The sequence below is a fragment of the Copidosoma floridanum genome, unplaced genomic scaffold (genome assembly GCF_036245765.1).
Source record: "Copidosoma floridanum isolate Cflo_tuat_1 unplaced genomic scaffold, Cflo_Japanese_pri ptg000021l, whole genome shotgun sequence".
NCBI classification, from domain to species: Eukaryota; Metazoa; Arthropoda; class Insecta; order Hymenoptera; family Encyrtidae; genus Copidosoma; species Copidosoma floridanum.
In genome coordinates, this window is record NW_028321898.1 from 16,227,402 (window position 1) to 16,248,294 (window position 20,893).

Genomic DNA, 20,893 nt, shown 5'->3' on the forward strand with positions numbered 1-20,893 from the left:
GTTTTTAAAACCAGGTGGTTTTGTAATACCACGTGGTTTTTTCACCAAGAAGTTCAATAGTTTTCACAAATATTACTTTCTTCTTCCTAGTTCTATTGATAAATTTTTTTCTTGTCTTGTTATATACTATCGTAATAAATACTTTCACAAACAATTTTCTAAGCGATTTCTGTTCCTCTATTAAAAAAAATCACATGGTTTCACCACGTGGAAAAACTATGTGGTAAGCCACGTGGTCTTAAATCATAAATCACGTGGTTTTGTTTCAAATTAACACAGGGTTCTGAAAACCACGTGGTTTTACTAAACCTATGGGGTTTTTTAAAAACCATGTGGTGTTTTTAGACAAAACCACCTGGTTTATGATATAAAACTACGTGGTTTACCACATGGTTTTTCTACGTGGTATAACCACGTGTTTTTTTCTATAGAATCCTTAACTTAAGATTCCACTCAAAAGGCATCAAGGAATGCTATTAGTTTAGATAATGACCTTTATATTTTTTCTGTACATTAATTGACTAAACTAAACTAAACGTACTAGAAAGCTATATATACTTCCTTATTATAGACTCCGATTATTGCGCAAGGATACGTTTTTTTAATCTACGTAATAGAAATATCAAGCGATTGTTTACGAAATGTTTGAGTACCAACTCTTCACATTTTTTAATATCCGTCATTGTATGATCCACTAGAGGGTCTCTTTAGTTATACAACTTGATTTTATGGATCCTGTTCTCGCAATTTTATAATAGATGGTAAGGCATAAGAGTCTACACGACTGTTGAGACATACTATTTATGTATGATTTATACTTTAATACGTATGTATAATAAAGGATAGAAAGAATAGTATACAGTAAAAAATTCTGGATGGCAAAAAACATCAAAAGTATTATTTATTACATAAAACATAATTATGTCTTATCAATTACATTTTACAACCACTATACCTTGGAGATCATGATAATTATTATTTTAACAGTAATAATAAACACTAATAAATAATAAAAATGTCTTAAGTGAGAGAGTAAGCTTTTCAACTAACGTATGCCCAGGAAAAAATAATTTATAAGAACTTATATAAGATCTTAAGTAAGATCTTATGTCAATTCTTAGATACAAACTTATATGAGCTTTTCTTTGTTATTAATAAAATGAAAAACAAATAAACACTTGGAAGAAATTAATGCCTTTTTACCAAAATCTTTAAAAGCAGAAGAAAAAGCCAGTTTATTAAAAGAATAACTGACTTAGACTGCCAAAAAAAACAATATAATTTAGTACATTTAATTAGTTAAAGCACCCTCCACTGTCATATGATATAGGAGTAGAGATAAGTGATCCGTTGGGGGTGAGGCGGGAAAATGACATATACGAAAGTATTTAAAATTTTCCATGATAAAACTCTATATGTAGAGCTCCTTTTGATGCATACGTCCAATAGGGGTAAGTGTACCTATCTCCGTGGCACGTACTGAAAATTCCAACTTAAATGCACCATAAAAAATGGTATACTAAAATTTTTTGGAATATTTTTTTTTTAAATCTTACATAATCTCTTACGGAATATTTAAAAAAATTTTATGAATCTAAAAACTGCAGTAGAATATTTTTAAAACGAATAAAAACGGTATGCTGGTATTACCGTGGTTATGTACCTATTACCGTGTACGTATTACCGCGGATGTCCCAATCACCGTGTCCGTATTACCGTGGGTGAAGAAAGTTGTATTTGCGGAATATAAAAAAAAAATGCAAATTTCACCTACACTTTCTACATGACTTATTTATTGTTTTAAAAATACATTACTTTTTTTTGTACTTGCTCATTCATTTAGTAGGAATCTTATAGATTTTTGAGCACTCAGCAATAGATTTTCCAGAATAGATACTTTTCAAAGCTAATTTTAATGTCTCTGGAGAGTAACACTTTTTGTTTTTCTTTATTTCGATCGATTTCTTGCCTTTCTTCCCTTTTTTAGTTTTCTTCATCTTGGTTACGTTAGATCGACGTGCTTACCTACTAATTGATTACGCGTTAACTGTCGTGCGTTCTGTAAGTATAGGGTTATGTTTACGTACGCTCACCGCGGAAATGGGTACACAATCAGTTAATGAGCGTGTTGTACCGAATACCGTGGAAAATAAATATTTACTCAAAATATACACAAATATTTCTGTTTGAATTGCATCTACATTAACGTCATTATAGATTATTAAAATTGAAAAATTATTTTATATGAAACATTTCTTATTTTAAGCAAGTAATCATCAGTTTTTCAAAATCCACGGTAATAGGGCAGAGCACGCAGATAGGTACACTTACCCCTAGTTGCATTAGCCCAGTACACTGAGAAAGAACTCGCGCGTCTGCTGCTCCACAAGTACAGCCGTTGTGCGAATTAACCAAGCAGCCCTTGACTACATCAGTGGCGCATCAACTGCACCACTTGGGCCGACTGAGCGTCCAGTGTGGATCGTCATTACGTACTGTACATAGCGCAGCTACCAAATGTATCTATAGTCCGTCAGCCAGTCAAACATACGGTACAGCACTTGGTATATGGTACAGCAACCCGTATATAAATACTTACTCTTTTTATAACTATTTCATGTAACGTATAGTGCTTCAGTATTTACTGCGGATGTACGTTAAATGAAAGATGGACCACTTCTTTTAAAGGTATACAGCATATTCCGATGACTTTATGAAGTGGTGTCATGATAAATGACCTTTTTTTTAACTCACATAACCTTATTTTTATTAGACAGTACATTTATATTAATATAATGTAAGTGATAATCTTCTCTTGCCTTTATTTAAATGAAATAACGGAAATAAGTTTAATTTAAAAAAATTAACAACTTTTACCTATATTAACTATATTCATAAATCGTTTAGTATGTATTGCCGGGTTGACAGGGGATTTAAGATATAATGAAGTTTGTTTGAACAGTATACTGGCTACAATAATAAGGAAAACATTTTATTTTTGTTATCAGTCACCTAATGCTGGAATATTTGTTTTTTCATGATAAAAGTGGTAGTATTTGTAAAAAATATTTTATTTCAAATTTTTGATGAAAATGAACAAGTTTTTCATAACGGAAAATGAAACAAAGTGGCTTTCTGAGTCATAATGCGTTCAAACTTATCGCATTTTGATCGACGAATAAATACAGATACGATTTTATTCTCATGCTTAACGTATGGTACACTGTATGATGCAGTACTTGCGCTAGCCTAACAGCTCAACGCTCAAGCCAGTCTAGTGGTGCAGCTGACGCGCTAGTCTGGTGTCCCGTGCGTTCCAAACAAGCGGCAGCTCAACCGCGCCACCTTAAGGACGGATCACGCGCTAGGTTTCTCTCAGTGTATACACAGCAAGGTTGGGTATAAGAGGAAAAAAGGAAAGGATTTGAACACGTTTCGTCCTATGCATCAAAAGGAGCTCTGCATATAGAGTTTTATTATGGAAAATGTTAAATACTTTCGTATACGTCATTTTCCCGCCTCACCCCCAACAGATCACTTATCTCTACTCCTATATCATATGACAGTGGAGGGTGCTTTAACTAATTGAATATAGTAATATTTGAGTCTTGGATCAGAGTTAGACTCGCGACGTATAATAATGTTGCACAACATCCTGCACTGTTTGTCCAGCCCTTCTGCTCCATCATACATACGCCCGTGGTATGTGAATGCATATCATACGCAAAAATTCCATCCTGCGACACCAGCGTCTATGGTTAAGATCGTTGGCACAGCCACACTGATGAGTCCCGCCAACGATCTAGGACGAAACGTGTTCAAATCCTTTTCTTTTTTCCTCTTATACCCAACCTTGCTGTGTATACTGGGCCAATGCAACTATTGGACGTATGCATCAAAAAGAGCTCTGCCTATAGAGTTTTATCATGGAAAATGTTAAATACTTTCGTATAGTCATTTTCCCGCTTCACTCCCAACAGATCACTTATCTATACTCTTATATAATATACTAGCAGCCCCCCGTCTCGGCTTCGCCCGAGACTTACTAAATAAAACACCGTAGTGTGTTGACACGTAATGTGAAACATTTTTAGTTAGAAAATTTTACACATATTCCCGATACATCTCAGAACAAAAATCTTCTTATTAAAAACATATTTTTTCGGAATCCATATAGTTTATTTGGTCAAATAATAAGGTGTACAAATTCAAAAAAATAATTATGCTGAAAAGTACCGTGCGTTCTTTATGCCATAAAATAATCGATGGCTATAAGAAGTTGTTGATTTGGTTTCTTCTGTGTAATTCACGAAAAGGGCTATTTTTTAAAGCTGTTAAGATTTAAAACCCCCAAAAAATTTATATTAAAAAAAAATTGTTTTTTCTCATATCTCACAATTTTATTACCAGAGCAACAAAGTCCTGGACCTTAAACCCAACATCTTTATTGCCACAAAAACACAAATACATTTTCTACTCATTAAAAAATCTGAAGTAGGATCTTTAAAGATTTCAGAGATTGCTGTAAGGGTACAATGGAAAGCTGATCTCTCACGTAATGGACTCTTAAGTTGTCGATTTTGACGGTGCTGTTTCAATCTCGATAAATTTTCTGCGTCAGTTTCTTGATGCCTCAAATTGTATTCATTAGATACATTTGAGGTTTTCTTTCCAATATACCCTTTTGCGACTATTGGTATGCTTACGACTTTTATGACCCCTAAAGGCTATTTTCAGTCAACTTTGTTAATTTTAATACATTTGTTGGCAAGGTAGTTCGACGTCCGATGGCCCTAAAAAAGACCGGTGAGCTTTTTAAGTTAACTCTTTTTTGACTGCAGTTAACAGCAATTGTGACTGCCTGGATACCTCGGGGTGATCTTCTCTGGCTTACTGTTGAAGACCCAGACTGATTGGGAGAAAAATTACAAAGTCCGAAGCTTTGGGGCTAGTTGTAGTGCTCTTTTCCAACGTATCCCGGTATAACGTCGAAGACGTTGGTGTCTAAAGCACCTTTTTTATTTTGCAGATTTAGTTGTTTTGGTGATCTTAGATGGGGAGATTGGTTAGTGATACTTGTCCAGTGGAGGCTGTCCCGTTGGCTCAAGTTTTTTTTTCCTTTATAGCTGTTATAGGTTTGCCCAGCGCAGACCTTGGAGAGGATCAGTGATTCCTGGTTGAATGCTTAGAGTCGAGAGGGTAATATAGAGTCGTCGGTCACCGGGTTTCCCAGCCTTGCGAAGAACAACTCCGCAGGTGACGTCTGCCAGTGAATAGCTGACTTGGTTTAATAGTGCCCGTCTTTAGTTAATATAGTCTTTTAGTTGACGAATCACTTCCGGAAATGGTAATAAAAATGTATTTGTTGGCAAGGTAGTTTACACTTAGGTGGCCCCTAAAAAGAACCGATGAAATTGATGGTTAAGTAGGGAACGTAAATACTGATAATGGCCCTAAAAAGCGCCAGTGGTAAAACTTCCAGGCTATTCTTTATTATTATTCCTGATGATGAAGAGCTGGCTACGGGTTGCTTGATTCTTACCCTGGGAGTCTCGATGTACGGAGACTGTGATGGAGGGAGGTACGCCGCTAACCAAAGAATATCTCATCTCGGGTCGTTCCCCGGATAACCAACTGCTCAATTGCTCATCTTTAGACGGGAACATGTGGGTAAGCGCGTTGGGGACGCGACTACCAAGAAGGCAGCCGTTGTGGCTTCCCGTGCCCATCAGAGCTGTTTTTCCTTGCTTACATTTGTAGCCCCAAATTCTTTAATTACACCAGGTGGGATGTTGGGACTGCCACACAACTCTGAAGAGTTGGTGCAGATTGTGCTCTGGCTAGGTATGTCTCCTGGTATTCTGGCAGAGAACGGCATCGGTTGGAATTAATTTATTTTTCTTTGATCGCACTCGTCGAGATTCAGGGTGAAGGGACACTTGGGTTCCTTCCCCCTTAGAGAAGTGTCGTCCGTAACCGGGATACCCAGCTGCAGGACTATCACCAGCATTCTCTGATCAGCTTGATGAGCTGCCGAAGCTCGACTATACAGCTAGCGATACGCTCCGGCCTATTATAACCACACTTATTTAATTGTGTTGCAGGTAGCTTCGATTTATGTCGACGCCACCTAGCGGATTTTACTGAACTAAAGTGAAAAGCTGGCGTATTTTTGCAAAACTTTGAGCTCATTTATTGCTATTGTTATTAAATTTTTTAAGATAAAAACTATACTAAAACCATCTAGGAAGTATCATGAATCAGTGTGCAAAATTTCAGCAAAATCGGTTCAGTAGTTTTCGCGGTTAGCGATTACAACGGTTTTAGCGACTTTGCTTTATATATTAGTAAGATAATTTAGTGATTGTAATAGTAATTGATTGCTACAATTTGTTCAATCATTCTTAATCTGTTCATATCTGTATATTTATCTTTTACAGCTTGAAGAACAAGAAGTGTTTTGTATAAATGATCATAATTTTGGAGATTATTATATTCAATACTAATCATTTATCAAAGATTAAAATAATATTGTCTTATATAATATATTGTAAACAAAATGTAGCTATTTGGCACGATTTCCGTACATTTCTTTGCTGTTTATGCTCGAAATTTATAGTATTATGATTATTTTTTAAAAAGTATTATTATATTTTTCTTGATGTGTACACCGTTGAAAATTTTTCGGCAAAACTTTATAAAATGTCATTAATTTGTATTATTGTATCATTAAACTTTTTATTAATTCTGTAGATTAAGTATACCTATACATCGTAAGAGTTTATAAAATTTAATAAAATTCTTATTAAATTTAATAACTTTTTCAACAGCGTACCTTTAATTCGTATAGCAGTATAAGTATTTATATCAATAATATACGTTTCATTTGGTGCATCTTAATATTTTTGTTCTCCTGTAAGCACCACGTTTACAATACCTTTTCTAGATTATTTATTCATTTAATTACATACTTAAGGGACCGTAGGTGGACCTAATTACAGATCAAATAACAAAAGTTTGTTGCCAAGCGCAGCACGTACAACAGTGTCTACAATAAAGATGCATGCTTCAGTTAATTATAGATAAACTATGTATATATAATATGTATAGTATAAATAAAGATGTATATATAATAGTCTGTAACAATCATAACGTAAGTAAATGTTTGGAAGTGTATAAATAATTTATAGTTAAAAGCTCTGTGAAAATAATAAAATCAGTTGACTATCAATTATATAATGTAGCTTTAGTCCTATTTTTTGATTTATTTTGCTTTCCCTTCAAGATACGACGTGATTATTTTTAAACTAAGTTTTGAAAAGTGTAAAAATTTTAAGCGATTCGTACATGAATGTTTCAAACATCTTTGACTAAAATTTTTCATTGTTTTACTATTGCATCTTATGACTTCAGCGTCTTAGTCCACACATCTCCAATAGTTAATAATTAAGCATTAGCGTTGTTCGCATATGAGGCAAACTTTTTTTCAAAGTATGATATCCTACTTACAAAAATCACGTGAATTGTCACGTAAGAAATCACGTGATTTATACTGTGATTAATCACACAATGCATCACATGATATTTTCGAGCAAAATGTTACGCTACACATCATGAAAAAGTCACGTGATAAAACACGTTATTTTCGTTAAATTTACGCAATAAAAAATATCATATTGTAATAAGTATTACAATTATCAAAATTATGATAATAATGAAGATAGAGATGATTACACTGGTGGTTATAGTTTTTATAAGGATTGTTATGATAATAATGAAAATTGGGTGATGTTTATGGTCGTGACGATTACATAACGAGTATGATAATTGAGATGACTGTAATAACAATTAAGATGGTAGTGATTACGATCAGGATGAATTATTTAGGCTATTGATGTGATTATGATAATAATTAAGAAAACAAATGCAATGACTGTCATATTAATAGCGATAATGATTGTTGTGATAAAGATGATGTTAACTATGACGATAATTACGCCCAATAAAGAAAACTGTATGGATTGATATGGATTTTTGGTATCGGGCGATGATTATCATGGCGATTAGAACAATAATACTATTGATAATTTCTATAATTATAATTACAATCATCGCAATCATAAACATTATCATAGTCATTGTACGCCCGCGCGTGTATGTGTGTGCATTTCAGTCTTAATAAATATTGTAATAGACATAACATTTATTTCAATCATAAACACAATCATCATTATCATTGTGATTCGTTCAATTGCATTCATTAGAATAACTATTATTACTATAAAAAAATCATAGTAATTAGTATCTTCATAATTTTATAATTATCATAATCGTTGTTATCATTATCATACTCATTTTAATCATAAAAAGAATGAGCATGTTCATCATCATCATAACTTTTGTTACCACCGTCGTAACTGTAGAAATTATTATAATTATTATTATTATTACTATTATTATTTTGTTATTATTATAAATATTACTATCATCACAATAATTAAAAAATCAGAATAATCATAATTATCACATAATTATTTTAATACTGATTATAGTCTTAATTACGTACATGTATCTTAATAATCCTGGTTTTGAACGATAATAATTGTAATTACAAGTAAAATCGTACTTATCTTAGTCATGATAATCATTATCATAATTTTGATAATTGTAATACTTATTACAATATAATATTTTTCTTACGTTAATTTAAATAAAATATCATGCTATGCATCGTGTGATTGATCACAGTTTAAATCACGAGATTTTTACGTGACAATTCACGTGATTCTCGTACCATATTAATTAATTATATAATTATCCATAAAATAATGTAAGACGCTGTAATATATTATTTTTAAATATTATATATGAAATTTAATTAACTTAAACTAATTATAACTTAAACTGAAGTGTATGATTATTTTGTACTTTTACATTTGTTATGACACAAAAAACCCAAAAAAGACACTCTGAAATATAGAAACATCATTCTTTAACATGTGTTAACTAGATTTTTAAACTACACACAACATGTAATTCATAGTACATTATATTACAAGGGACAACTTCTCCGCTCCGGCGGTGAAGTTGCCCCTCGAGGCGAAGCCGAGGGGTAAACCGCCGGAACGCATTATTAAGTGACGTTCCGTGTAATGTATACTGTTTTTCCTGCAGCTTCGGCTAAAAATTTGTGGTTCATTAACAATCAGAAAATAATTAGCTTCAGTAGTGGTAGGTTATGTTTAGGGCAAAAGTAAAGAGCCTGTATCATCCAATAACATTTACGACCCAAGTGAAGTGAGGGTTGTTGGTTAGTGGATGTTAACAGGCCCGAAATGCGAAAAAGTCGGTCAAAACAATTTAATTTTATTAAAAATCCTTTAAATTTTATGAGGTACTAAATGATGTCGTATAAATATTATTTTTGCTTATCAACAGCATTCAATCATTTATACGCTAATATGATTATTTCTTCGACTCTCGGCATTGGTTGCTGCAAAAGTCAAGAGTTAGATTTTGATGAGATTTTTTAACAATCATCTTACGATTGTTTCTATATTCAGATTTAGGTTAGAAATTAACTACGTTACACATTACCAAAAGAGATAACATGTATTGCACGACAAATTTATGATCACACTCTAGTTCGACACGTGCTCCAAATTTTCTCACAGCTTGAAAAAAAATTAATAAACGCTGCGTAGGTAAATACTTAATACTAATGAACATTTGCACTGCTGCTCACTCTCTCTACCTCTCTCTCACGCAAAGAAAAGTAAGGAGCAGGGAGCTTTTCTCCCGACCCCTCTATGCGATATAAATGTCGCATCGATAGAGAAGGAATATCGGCTTTCGTCCCTATTTACAGCCACCAAAACTCGAACTTTCGGGGGAGGTAGTAAGAAAAATATTTATTGTGATTGATGAACTGATTGCAGCTTCTAAATATAAAATAAAGATTACCTTATTTGCTATGTTTGTTTGTCTTATCCAATATTCTCAAAAATAGAAAAAAACCACGTGGTTTTACCACGTAGAAAAACCTTGTGGTAAACCACGTAGTTTTATATCATAAACCACGTGGTTTTGTCTAAAAATACCACATGGTTTTAAAAAAACCACATAGTCGTAATAAAACCACGTGATTTTTAGAACCCTGTGTTAATTTGAAACAAAACCACGTGATTTATGATATAAAACCACGTGGCTTACCACATGGTTTTTCCACGTGGTGAAACCACGTGATTTTTTTCAATAGAGGAACAGAAATCGCTCAGAAAACTGTTTGTACAAGTATTTATTACGATAGTATATAACAAGACAAGAAAAAAATTTATCAATAGAACTAGAAAGAAGAAGGTTATATTTGTGAAAACTATTGAACTTCTTGGTGAAAAAACCACGTGGTACTACAAAACCACCTGGTTTTAAAAACCATGTGGCATTTTGAGACAAAAACTACGTGGTAAAACTATGTGGTTTACCACGTGGTAAAACCACGTGGTTATTTTCAATAGAGATGGATTACTTTGGTGTTAAGGTAAAGTACCCTGTAGTTGGACAGAAATATAAATAGCACCAGTAGTTGGACAGTCCAATATAATTAACATTTTCGAATAGAAGACGTTTTCAAATAGGAAAAAAAAATTTATTTATAATCCATCAATGCATAATAATGCCCGAATAAAAAATTTATCTTTAAAACTCTTTTTCGTTTTTACGTAAAAAAACATGTTTCAAATGCGAAGCATGTAAGATTGCTGTCCAAAAATAGATCCCTTTAATACCATAGGAGTATTCCTATACTCAGTACTCGGACACGGAAAAAATCGCTAAAAATTATAATTTATAGTTGGGCATAGAACGTTCAAGTTACTTTCTAACTAAAGTTACCTTGCAAAATTTATATTATTATAGTTTTTATTGAGTTTATTAGGGCTAAACACATCGAAAAATACAAATAACTCTGTCCAAGAATAGTTTCCATTCGATAACATAAGATTTTTTGTATACCTCGTACTTGGATGATAAAAAACACTTAAAATTATTGATTATTATTGAATATAACATGTTAATGTTACTGTTGAAAACTAAAATAAAGTTGTATGATGACCAGAAACTATATCACGTAGTAAAAAAGTTTATAATCATTGAGTAGTTGAGAGATGTAAGAAAGCATTTTGAAATTATGTTCACCATAACCTCCTTTTCATTTAAAGACGTTGCCCTGGATCTTTTCGTCTTGACCAGTTAACTGTATTATCGACGTAGAATCGAAACTTGGCAACACCACCGGCTGTTGTTAAGTATACTTATATATGGGGTAAAAGAATATATACTAGATACAGCTGATCGATGTTTATTATTAGGTATTAGTATTCAAGTCAAGTGTCATGCCTCCCGAAAGATACCATTGGAAAGGAAAATATGTGTCCAAAAAGGTTTACGAACACATGTTGTGGCGATCAGAGAACGGTAGTAACAACAAGGGACGACAAGTTGCATCTACCAACGAGAGTGAAAAAAACTCAGCCAAAATAACCTCGAAGTACCCTGTTGAAGGAGCGCGTATCGTTGATTTAAAGCATATGTCCAAACAAATGTACTGCAAAAATTGCCAGGAAAAACTGCACATGGGCGATATCGTGGATGAAACTATTCATGGGATGGGTTCCTATTTCAAAGTGAAATATGATGGATGTTGTATTGTCCAGTCAATTGAAAGTGGACCTTTGACTGCACTTCCTGGCAGTACTGAGAAAATGTTTGAAATAAATGCGAAGTCACCTCTAGGTAAGAAACAATAAATATTTAGCACAATAATTGTCTGTTCATAAATAACTAATTGATAAAATTGCCTATACACAGGTGCAATACGTGCAGGTATAGGGCACACACAGGCTGACACCTTCTTAAGTACTTTTGAAGTACCTATTTTGTCAAAAAACAATTACAAAACTCAAGAGAAATACATTGGTCCATTCATCGAAGAAGTAGCAAAGAATAGTTATATCCATGCTAATGAATTAGAACGAGCAGCGACCCTGGCAGATTTAGACAAACTGAAGAAAATGTTGTGAGTAGTTTTCTATTAATACATCCTGTCAAATATTTTATTCAATCAATTTGAAGTTTACATGAACTGATTTTTACACTTACAATGAATTAATCTCACAATTTTTAAATTTAACCATGCAAAAATTTGATTCTTACAATATTGTTGTATTTGAGGTATACACAACAACCGTTGTTTTTATATAAATATTACCAAAAAATTACTTTTGTAAGGTTGTAATTGCCAGTATGTTGTCAATTACATTATTAAAATTATACAACAGTTAATGAATGTAAATTTTTTTTTTATACACATTGATATATACATATATACAAATTATAAATCAATAAAAAATGTTATTTACCTCTATTAAAATCATAACAAATAGTTCCACAACATACATGTCCTCCTCTTTTCTCCTTAAATTTAGGCCTCCAGGGACCCCAGATGATTTCCTCGTCCATAGGGAATGTGTAAATGTTGAAGAAATTACGTTTGTGAGACTGTTTGCTAAATTTGATTTTGGATGGACTCAACGCGCAAATGGTTACGCCTATTACAGTCTGAATGGATATGGTGCTCTGATTGGGAAGCTTAGTGGAATGGTCCTAGCATATATAACTTTTAATAGAAAATGTCGTCAGTGCGACTCTGATGAAAAAAGAAATGTTCTTATAGAACTTGATTGTCGCTTAAACTTTTAGGGTAGCGCTAAGGGTATTGAGGCCGAAGGTGAGCGTAAGCTGGTAACTGAAAACGAGCTTTTTAAAAATGCTTATGTTGAAATAGTCAGATCGTGAATTGCAGCACGACACAATAAAAACTTTTAAAAAATATTTCAGTTACGCTGTTTCACAAAATGTTGGTAATCTGGACCGAATGATGGCTGCCATTAAGAATATACCTTATCATGCATTTGATAGGCACGATAACTGTGGATCCTGGTGTACAGCTAGAGAAGGTAAAGAGAATTATGTTGGGTTATAACTGAAGAATGCTGTATTATTCAAGGAACTCACAATTTTATTTGATAAGCTTGCCGAAAACGCCAAAAAGTTTTTAATGGCAGCATCTTCACAGGCAAATGAGAGCCTTAACAATTCGATGTGCAGTAAGGCTCCAAAGAGATTATGTTACAGCACAAGTCAGTCATGTGATTTTCGATTTGCTTGTACAGTCATACAAAAAAATTTTAGAGAGGCTTATGTCGATCGTATTCTTCATGCTCTACGTTTTGAAACGACAGATCGACTCACTAGGCGTATTCAACGCTGTGACAAAAAAGCTTCAAAACGCAAGATCAGAGAGGAACTTGTCGATGTGAAAAGAAGGCGTATTCAGCTTTCTCAGGTGCGCTCTCAATTAAAACATCGAAAAGAAAAAAGAGAAGGGGTTTCATATAGCAGTCATATGTCTCTCTTTGGCGTGCAAGAATCTTCGAGTGCCCAAAGTTTCAATGCTGATGAAAGCTTCTCTGAAACAATCCCCAGTGAAGGATTAAATCAGCTACGTGATACGAACAGTTTTGAGACAGATCAAGAAGCTGTAGTATTTTTCGACCTGGAAACAGGAGGGTTTGACATGTTCAAAGATGAAATTTTACAAATTTCCCTAAAATGTAATGAAAAATCGTTTACCTCTTACATAACACCAACGCGACCAATCAATCCAAAATCTTCAGAAACTCATAACTTGACTCCAATAAACAAGAACCTTTATAAAAACGGTCAGCAAGTTGAGACAAACAGTAAATCGGTCATTGCACACGATGTTTTGCAATTTTTAAAGAAAATCGAAAAAAAATGTATTTTAGTTGCTCATAAATGTGACTTTGTTTTTAGGCGTTTCGTTAATTTAGTAAAAAATTGTGATTTACTCAGTGATTTTCAAGATGTCATTGTTGGCTTTACGGATACTTTGCCTTTGTTTAAAAAACAAATTGTTGATGTAGAAAATCATAAGTTGACTACTTTGGCATCCTCCAAATTACAAATTTGTTGTTCGGATGCTCACGATGCAAAGTTTGATGTGGAAATTCTAGAAAAACTAGCTCAAAAATTCTTAAGAATAGAAGATTTAATGGCAATCAATGCAACTGTCGCTGATGTGTGTCAATATATTGATAAAAAGGAGCGCAGTAAAAGTAATAAGGATACATTTTTACCTTTAAAAGGTGTACTTTCAAAAGAAATGATGCAAAGATTGGCCGAGTCAAATTTCAGTTATCAAAATTTAATCGATGCTCATAAAAATGGCCCAGAATGTGCGACTCACCTTTTAGAAGGCAGAGTAAATGGATCAGCAACAATTATTAAAAAAAGACTGACCCTCGATAATATTCTCAATCACTTACTGTCAGTCACAAAAGTATAAAATTAGATTATTACTGAAGTTATATCATTACATGCGTAATTTTGAATGTGATATTAGAGTTGTATAAACATGTTGAGAAATAAAAGTGTTTGTCGGATTGGCACTGATGCAAGTAATGTTATGTAAAATTTATAAATAGAGAAGCAAAAATTTTTATAAAAATTCGATACCTTAATTAATATATATTACACTATACCCCCCGCGATGAATACATTTGTATTTGTCAATTAATAATTTTTTATGTTGCTTAACACCTTCTATAATAACTTGCTGTAGATTCAGTATCGCACATGAGGTACATTTGAATGTGCCGCCAATGTCCCGCTTCCTCCTTCGTTTTCTCTAAGATACGGTGTTGCCACGTTAACCCTTAAACATCTTTTTTCGTTACTATTTTCATTGATATTTTAATAAAAAGCATTATAACATGGCTCCAAACTTTGAGGGTGGAATCATAAAATATTTTCTTAATTATTAACAAAATATTTCTCACTTGTGTTATTTCTAACAGGTTTTATAAGGTTATTTCAATCACTGTTCCATAAGAACAGTGATAAACTGCTTATCATAGATTGCATATTTCTCTTTTTTTAGTATTATAAGGTATGTCCAAAAAACGTTTTCGAGTTCAGAATGGTTTAATCTATCATATTTTCAAGTTTCGTCAAGTTCTGTAATCATTTTCATAAACAGGGCAACGTCCTTAATTAACATGGGGTATCCAACTACTGGTCCCAAGTCTCTTGTTGGTCCCAGGATCTGGACACTGGTGTCCAGACACTGGGTCTTGATGATGTTTTTTTTTATATTAATTTTTTCTTTGTCTATCAACCTGATATATTTTTTTCCAATAAATAAAAAAAATTTAAAATATTGAATGCAAAGTTTTTTTAAACATCATTTTTTGTTAGTTTTTTATAAATCAGCATAGAAAATTTTGTCTGTCAAAAGTGTCCAACTACTGGATATTTTACCTGACTGCTTCTTGAAAACTTTCTGTGTAAATGCAAGAAAAGAATATTGACAAATATTTTATATATAATTTTGTCCTGAACCAGTCGTTGGGGGACTACCTCATAAGTTCGACACTTCTCATCGGGCAGTGAACAAGTGTCACAATTGATGACGTTTATTCCTCGTAGTCTGTGTTGCAGTCACCATCATTGATGGTCTTGGTAGAAGTAATTTTAGTAGCACAATATCAAAAGCTGGGTAAGTAACATTTGTATGGTTATTGGTTAACACAAAATTATAATGCACTATATCAATTCAAACCTTTCGAAGCACCACTCCATTCTTACCATGGAAGATCAGCTATAAGAAGTTTCAGGTTCAAGTTTTACCAGTAATACAATGCAAGTGCTTACCTTGATTCTGAAAAAGAGATAATATTCTTAATTATTTAAAGCTACTTATACAACAAAATGTATACTTATCTGATTGCACAGCTGACAACCCTTAACACAAATTGGTATGCTGGACAACATGACATGTTACACAAGAACTTCCACTTATTATTTACTTAAAACTTGGTCCTGTTGAAATATATATTCACATTCACACATCTTGGTAGTGTTTACATGAGTATCTGCTCCAAAGCAATGCCAAATTAGTTGCTTGATACTTGACATACACACACATTACATACACATACGGAATCTCTAACCATTTTACGGTAATTTATCTGCATTATCATCCGAGCGCTATCTACCGTACCAATCTTGCATTGATAAATATATTTTGAATAACAATGGGACAAATTTTTTAAGAATAGTATGTTATATGATGCAACATTACTCTATATTTTACATTATAGACACGATTATCGTTGGAACTTTATCAGTAAGAAACATACATTAATAATTATACAGTTTTTGTCTTTTTCGTGTTAATTTTAGTAATTTTTTACAGCTGCATCGATTTCAAGCTTAATTTTTTTCTTTATGTGTCGAAAACTCGATATGTATGGATCAGATGAGATTAGCAGTTTTCGCATCACATCTTTATTTGTATTATATCTAGTATTTTTCTTTGTGCTGAATTTTTTGCTAAATCGTACATCTTTATTACGCGCTTCTTGTGATTCTTCACTTAAAAGACAAAACGGTCCTAGTACAAAATGATTTATTATGTGTGCACCATGAGACAGAATTTTGTGTACAGATGCGGGCATGTAATACCATTTGTGTAGTTTAACGTACAGCTCAGCTGTTTCTCTTGTGTAATTTTTAAATTGAATAACATCTACTTCTATACCACACGTAATCATCTACAACAGTTATGATCTAAACGAGATTTATTATTTATATTTATAGTATTATGTTAAGTTTAAATAAGGGAATCTGCTAAACAATACAATTGGTATAAGACATAGAATATTTATGTGTAATGAAACATTCGAAATTCGAGCAGAATTCACGTGGGATTTCAAGTAAGAGTTATAGACTACCTTGAAAACAATGCAAATATTTCACAATGCTGTACTTCAAAATGTGTCTTTGGTCTACTCTTGATTCCACATCGGATCCACGTTTAATCCTTGCTAATTCCACGTTAAATCAGCGCTGTCTTAGTGTTAAATCTTCGTTAAATAAGCGGTTAATTCGTATGATATCGTCCAATTTTTGACCGTAAGGAAAGATAACTTAATTCCTTTAATTATAAAAGCGATTCAGTTCAGCCCCAATACTCTGCACCAACTATATTGCACATGGTGTAATGGGTGTAATTGCCACTACATCAACAGGTAGAATTCCAGCCCTGTCTTTGATCTCTTCTCACAAGTTTCAGCCAATAACAATATAAAATTCAGAGATTCGATACCTTTAAGGCTCTTATTTTTAGAAGTGTTTATATCAAAAGTGCAAAATTGGTTGATAAAGATCTGCTAATAATTATTAATTACTACTAGACAATTTGGCATAAACTTAAGTAAAAATTACACTGACTTTTAACATAATCATCCCGTGATTATAACTTAATTTTTATACAATTATCACCTGGTATTCACTTGATACAATTAGTTGATTAATAGGTAGAATTAAGGTAAACTTCAGATCATTATCGCGTTGATATCGGGTAATGTATGTTTGACATGTAGATAAAAGTAGGGTATCAATCATGTAAAAATCAAATAAAAATCATGTAAGTATCATACAAATAGTGATTATCCAATGATCGTCAGCTGATGAGTATACGACGGAGCATACACTACATTTTTACTACAAATATTTAACTGTTATAAGTTGAAGAAAATAAAATCTTACCATAGAACCATATTTTCAGTGTTATATCAGTATTATTATCTACTTCTAATTGTTTTATAATATTTTATCACAAGCTTTAAGTTAGAAGTCTCATTAATTTCATTATGTATCTTGAGCATTATACGAAAACCGATTTTTATATGCTCATTATTTATGAGATGTTAGACATCAAGGTCATGATGTACACCTATAACTAAAGAATAGAGATCAAGACAGTCTAAAAAAACGTACTCCAAGTGCACTTGCAAAGTAGTCCTAATTTTTATTTAACGTTCATTTTTTTAAAAGTGACTATCTTTACAATACTCTAAAAAAACTATTTGAAAGTTGAAAAAATATAATAATACGACTTACATGCGTACTGAGCCCTTTGATGTTTAAATTGTCTTGCGCACTTGCTGCTGTCCCTAGTCGGTTACTGCGATCCTGAACTGTTCCATTATACTTGTGGTTTAGGAATTTTTTAGACTTTATTGCAGCCTCTTCTTCTATCGAATGTTTAAGATGAGTTCCTTGCAGTGAAAAAATAGGTGCATAATTCCCTGTGAAAAAGGCTGTATCGATGCATATTGCTCTTATAAAATATGGTTGTTTCAAAGCAAATACTACCCAGTCGTGACCTTCCATTCGTCTGCGCCGTGTTTCCCAACCATCCATCCACTTTCCAACTTCAGTACAACAATCATTACTTATAGGTTCTTCATACTGAAAGATAAATTTCTAATCAAAAGAGTTATTGTACTTTAAAATCAAGTTAATTTAACGAATGTTTATTGATTTAAGCTGCTTCATTATTATATACATACTTTCAGTAAATTTTCGGCTACAGCAAAGAAATCGTCGGTGGCATAAACTATTCTTCCTCCATTCTATAATCATACTATATATACACATACAAATTTCATAAAACATTAAATTCTTAAATTATTCATTACATGTTTCCTAAAAAATACAATAAGATTAAAATTTTTTTACAGTTTTGGATCTGGTCTACTTTTGTTTATAACATCGGGTAACGAGTGAAAGATATCCTGATCATCAGAAACTCTGATGTAATAACTTTTCAGAACAACTATACCATTTTTAGAAAAATTCTATTTGAAAAGCTAGCTAGGTTTTACCAAGGATATTTTGAACAGACGCTTGTTAGTCATATATATATATATGTATATATATATATATATATATATATTTCGTTTATTATTTTATTTAGATCCGTAAGGATTCGAAAATCCACCGAATCACCAGCTTTCTAATCTAGAGGATAGCTCTGGTATACAGCCGAAGATGTGCTCTTTACCCAAGTAACACGAGAGAGTAGCCACTGGTCGACAGGGAAAACTATAGGAGACTACAATAGCCTCTTCGTCACCCGTCTTGGCAGAGTAAAGTATAATACACAAGGTTAAATACAGAAAATCAAATACATAGATTTCATTTCTTCATGCATCATGGTATCAGATAATTGTACAACAGCGCTTTGAAGTGCCCAGCTTCCTGTAGCTAAAGTGTCGGACTCGTTAGTGATGGCAAAAGTGATTAACATAGGCTGTTATGAGCCTTTTTTTACCCTCCAGAGAAGCAGTGGCTATGACGGCTTTGATTAGGTTACTCAAATAATTCGCAAATTTGTGTGATTTTATGATTCTGTGTACGTTAAATACATGCATTGCATTTTTGTCTTCAATATCAATTTTATTCAGCCCTTATTTCTTTACTTGTCTAATTTCACCTTCAAATGAACATGTTTATCACGCCCACGGAGGGCCATCTGCTCTAATACTGTCAACTGTGTGATCCATTTGGTATACGCTAAATGTACATTAACTTTTCCCATACAAATTTTTAATACCAGCAGTGAGTAGTTTTAAAAGAAAAATCTAACTCATACATGTAAATTAAAAATTTTTTAAAATAATAATAGTTTAAACTAACAACAAAAACATGATTACGTTATACATTTTTTTTTAGTATACTTTATAAGAAAGTTAGAAAATACAGCGTCAGGCTGTCTCAGCTTCGAAGCTTTCTAATAGTGTACATACCTGTTAATACAGGGTGTTCTCGTAACAAAATCTGGTGAAAAAATGTTTTGATGAATTACAAGTTTCATTTCTGTACACTTTTTAGATATGAAATGGCTAACTTCTGAATTTATTGTTGAATCACGTAGTCAGAAGTATTCGAAACACACCTTACTAAATGCACGCATATCATCAGGTAAAAATAATGACGATACATGAAAAAAAGGTATTCACACAACAGTTGATTAACTTCTTACTTCATGGAATACGCTCTAAATTAGATTTCATTGCTTGGTGTCCTTTTAAAATCATTTTTCAGGGTGTTATTATCGCTGGCCTAGGGTGTACTGTAGAAATAACTCTTGTATAACCTAACCCTGTCTTGCACGTTTCACCAGGAAACTGACAGTTACCATTTCTAGAAATTTCAGATTCATTTCACGCATGTAAAATTTATCTAACTTGGACACTTTTTTGAAGTAATGTATCTCTTTTCAATTAAAACCTATTAATACTCATTAACATCATTCTCTGCCACTAAAATTATGTGATATGTTAACTTTTTAGTTTTTTAAAATTGATAAAATAACTGTTCCAACTTTGTAAAGTTTTATATCAGAGGACATTATTTTATTCAAAAATCAAATCAAAATACCACAAAACAATACAATTTTGAGTCGTGAAAAAATCTGATATCATTTCTTGAATACGAAACGCTTTCATTTGAGTGTCAGACCACTCAACGCAATTTTTCAAAATGTGACAGATTATGGTAATAATATTTTAGCCTGTTTTTTTATCTGATACTCAAGCAATAAATTTTTTGGTGTTATTTCGGAATTTTTATTCAGAGAAAAATGGTTTATATTGAAACAGGCATAAAAAACGCAACTCTCATAAAATGACCTACATAATATGTTTCGATACATGAGCTTTCTCTTCATTTTCTACAATTATCAATAATCTTCTTGAGATTGATGTTATCACCACATTTTTTTATCGCTGATGATTTCTGTTCGTGGGTATTATAGGCGTGCTTTTCGACCGATATGGCTTTTAAGATAATTATGTAGAATATATTTTAAGTCGCAATTAATGACAGTAATGACAAAAATATTCACCTTTTCACAGGAAACCTCCTCCAATCCTTTCATGTAAGCTGGTGCGTTGTTCAT

General features: G+C 32.7%; 1 protein-coding gene across 1 annotated transcript in view; it reads right to left on the reverse strand.

Moving 5' to 3' along the window:
• LOC106641985 (putative inactive allantoicase) overlaps positions 1–20,893 on the reverse strand; it is a 39,860-nt gene extending 18,967 nt beyond the window's left edge. Inside the window, exons 1-3 of the mRNA XM_089594748.1 lie at positions 20,840–20,893; positions 18,501–18,563; positions 18,049–18,399 (exon numbers count right to left, since the gene is read on the reverse strand). Coding sequence (XP_089450874.1) covers positions 18,049–18,399; positions 18,501–18,563; positions 20,840–20,893 — 468 coding nt within the window. The remainder of the gene's footprint in view (positions 1–18,048; positions 18,400–18,500; positions 18,564–20,839) is intronic.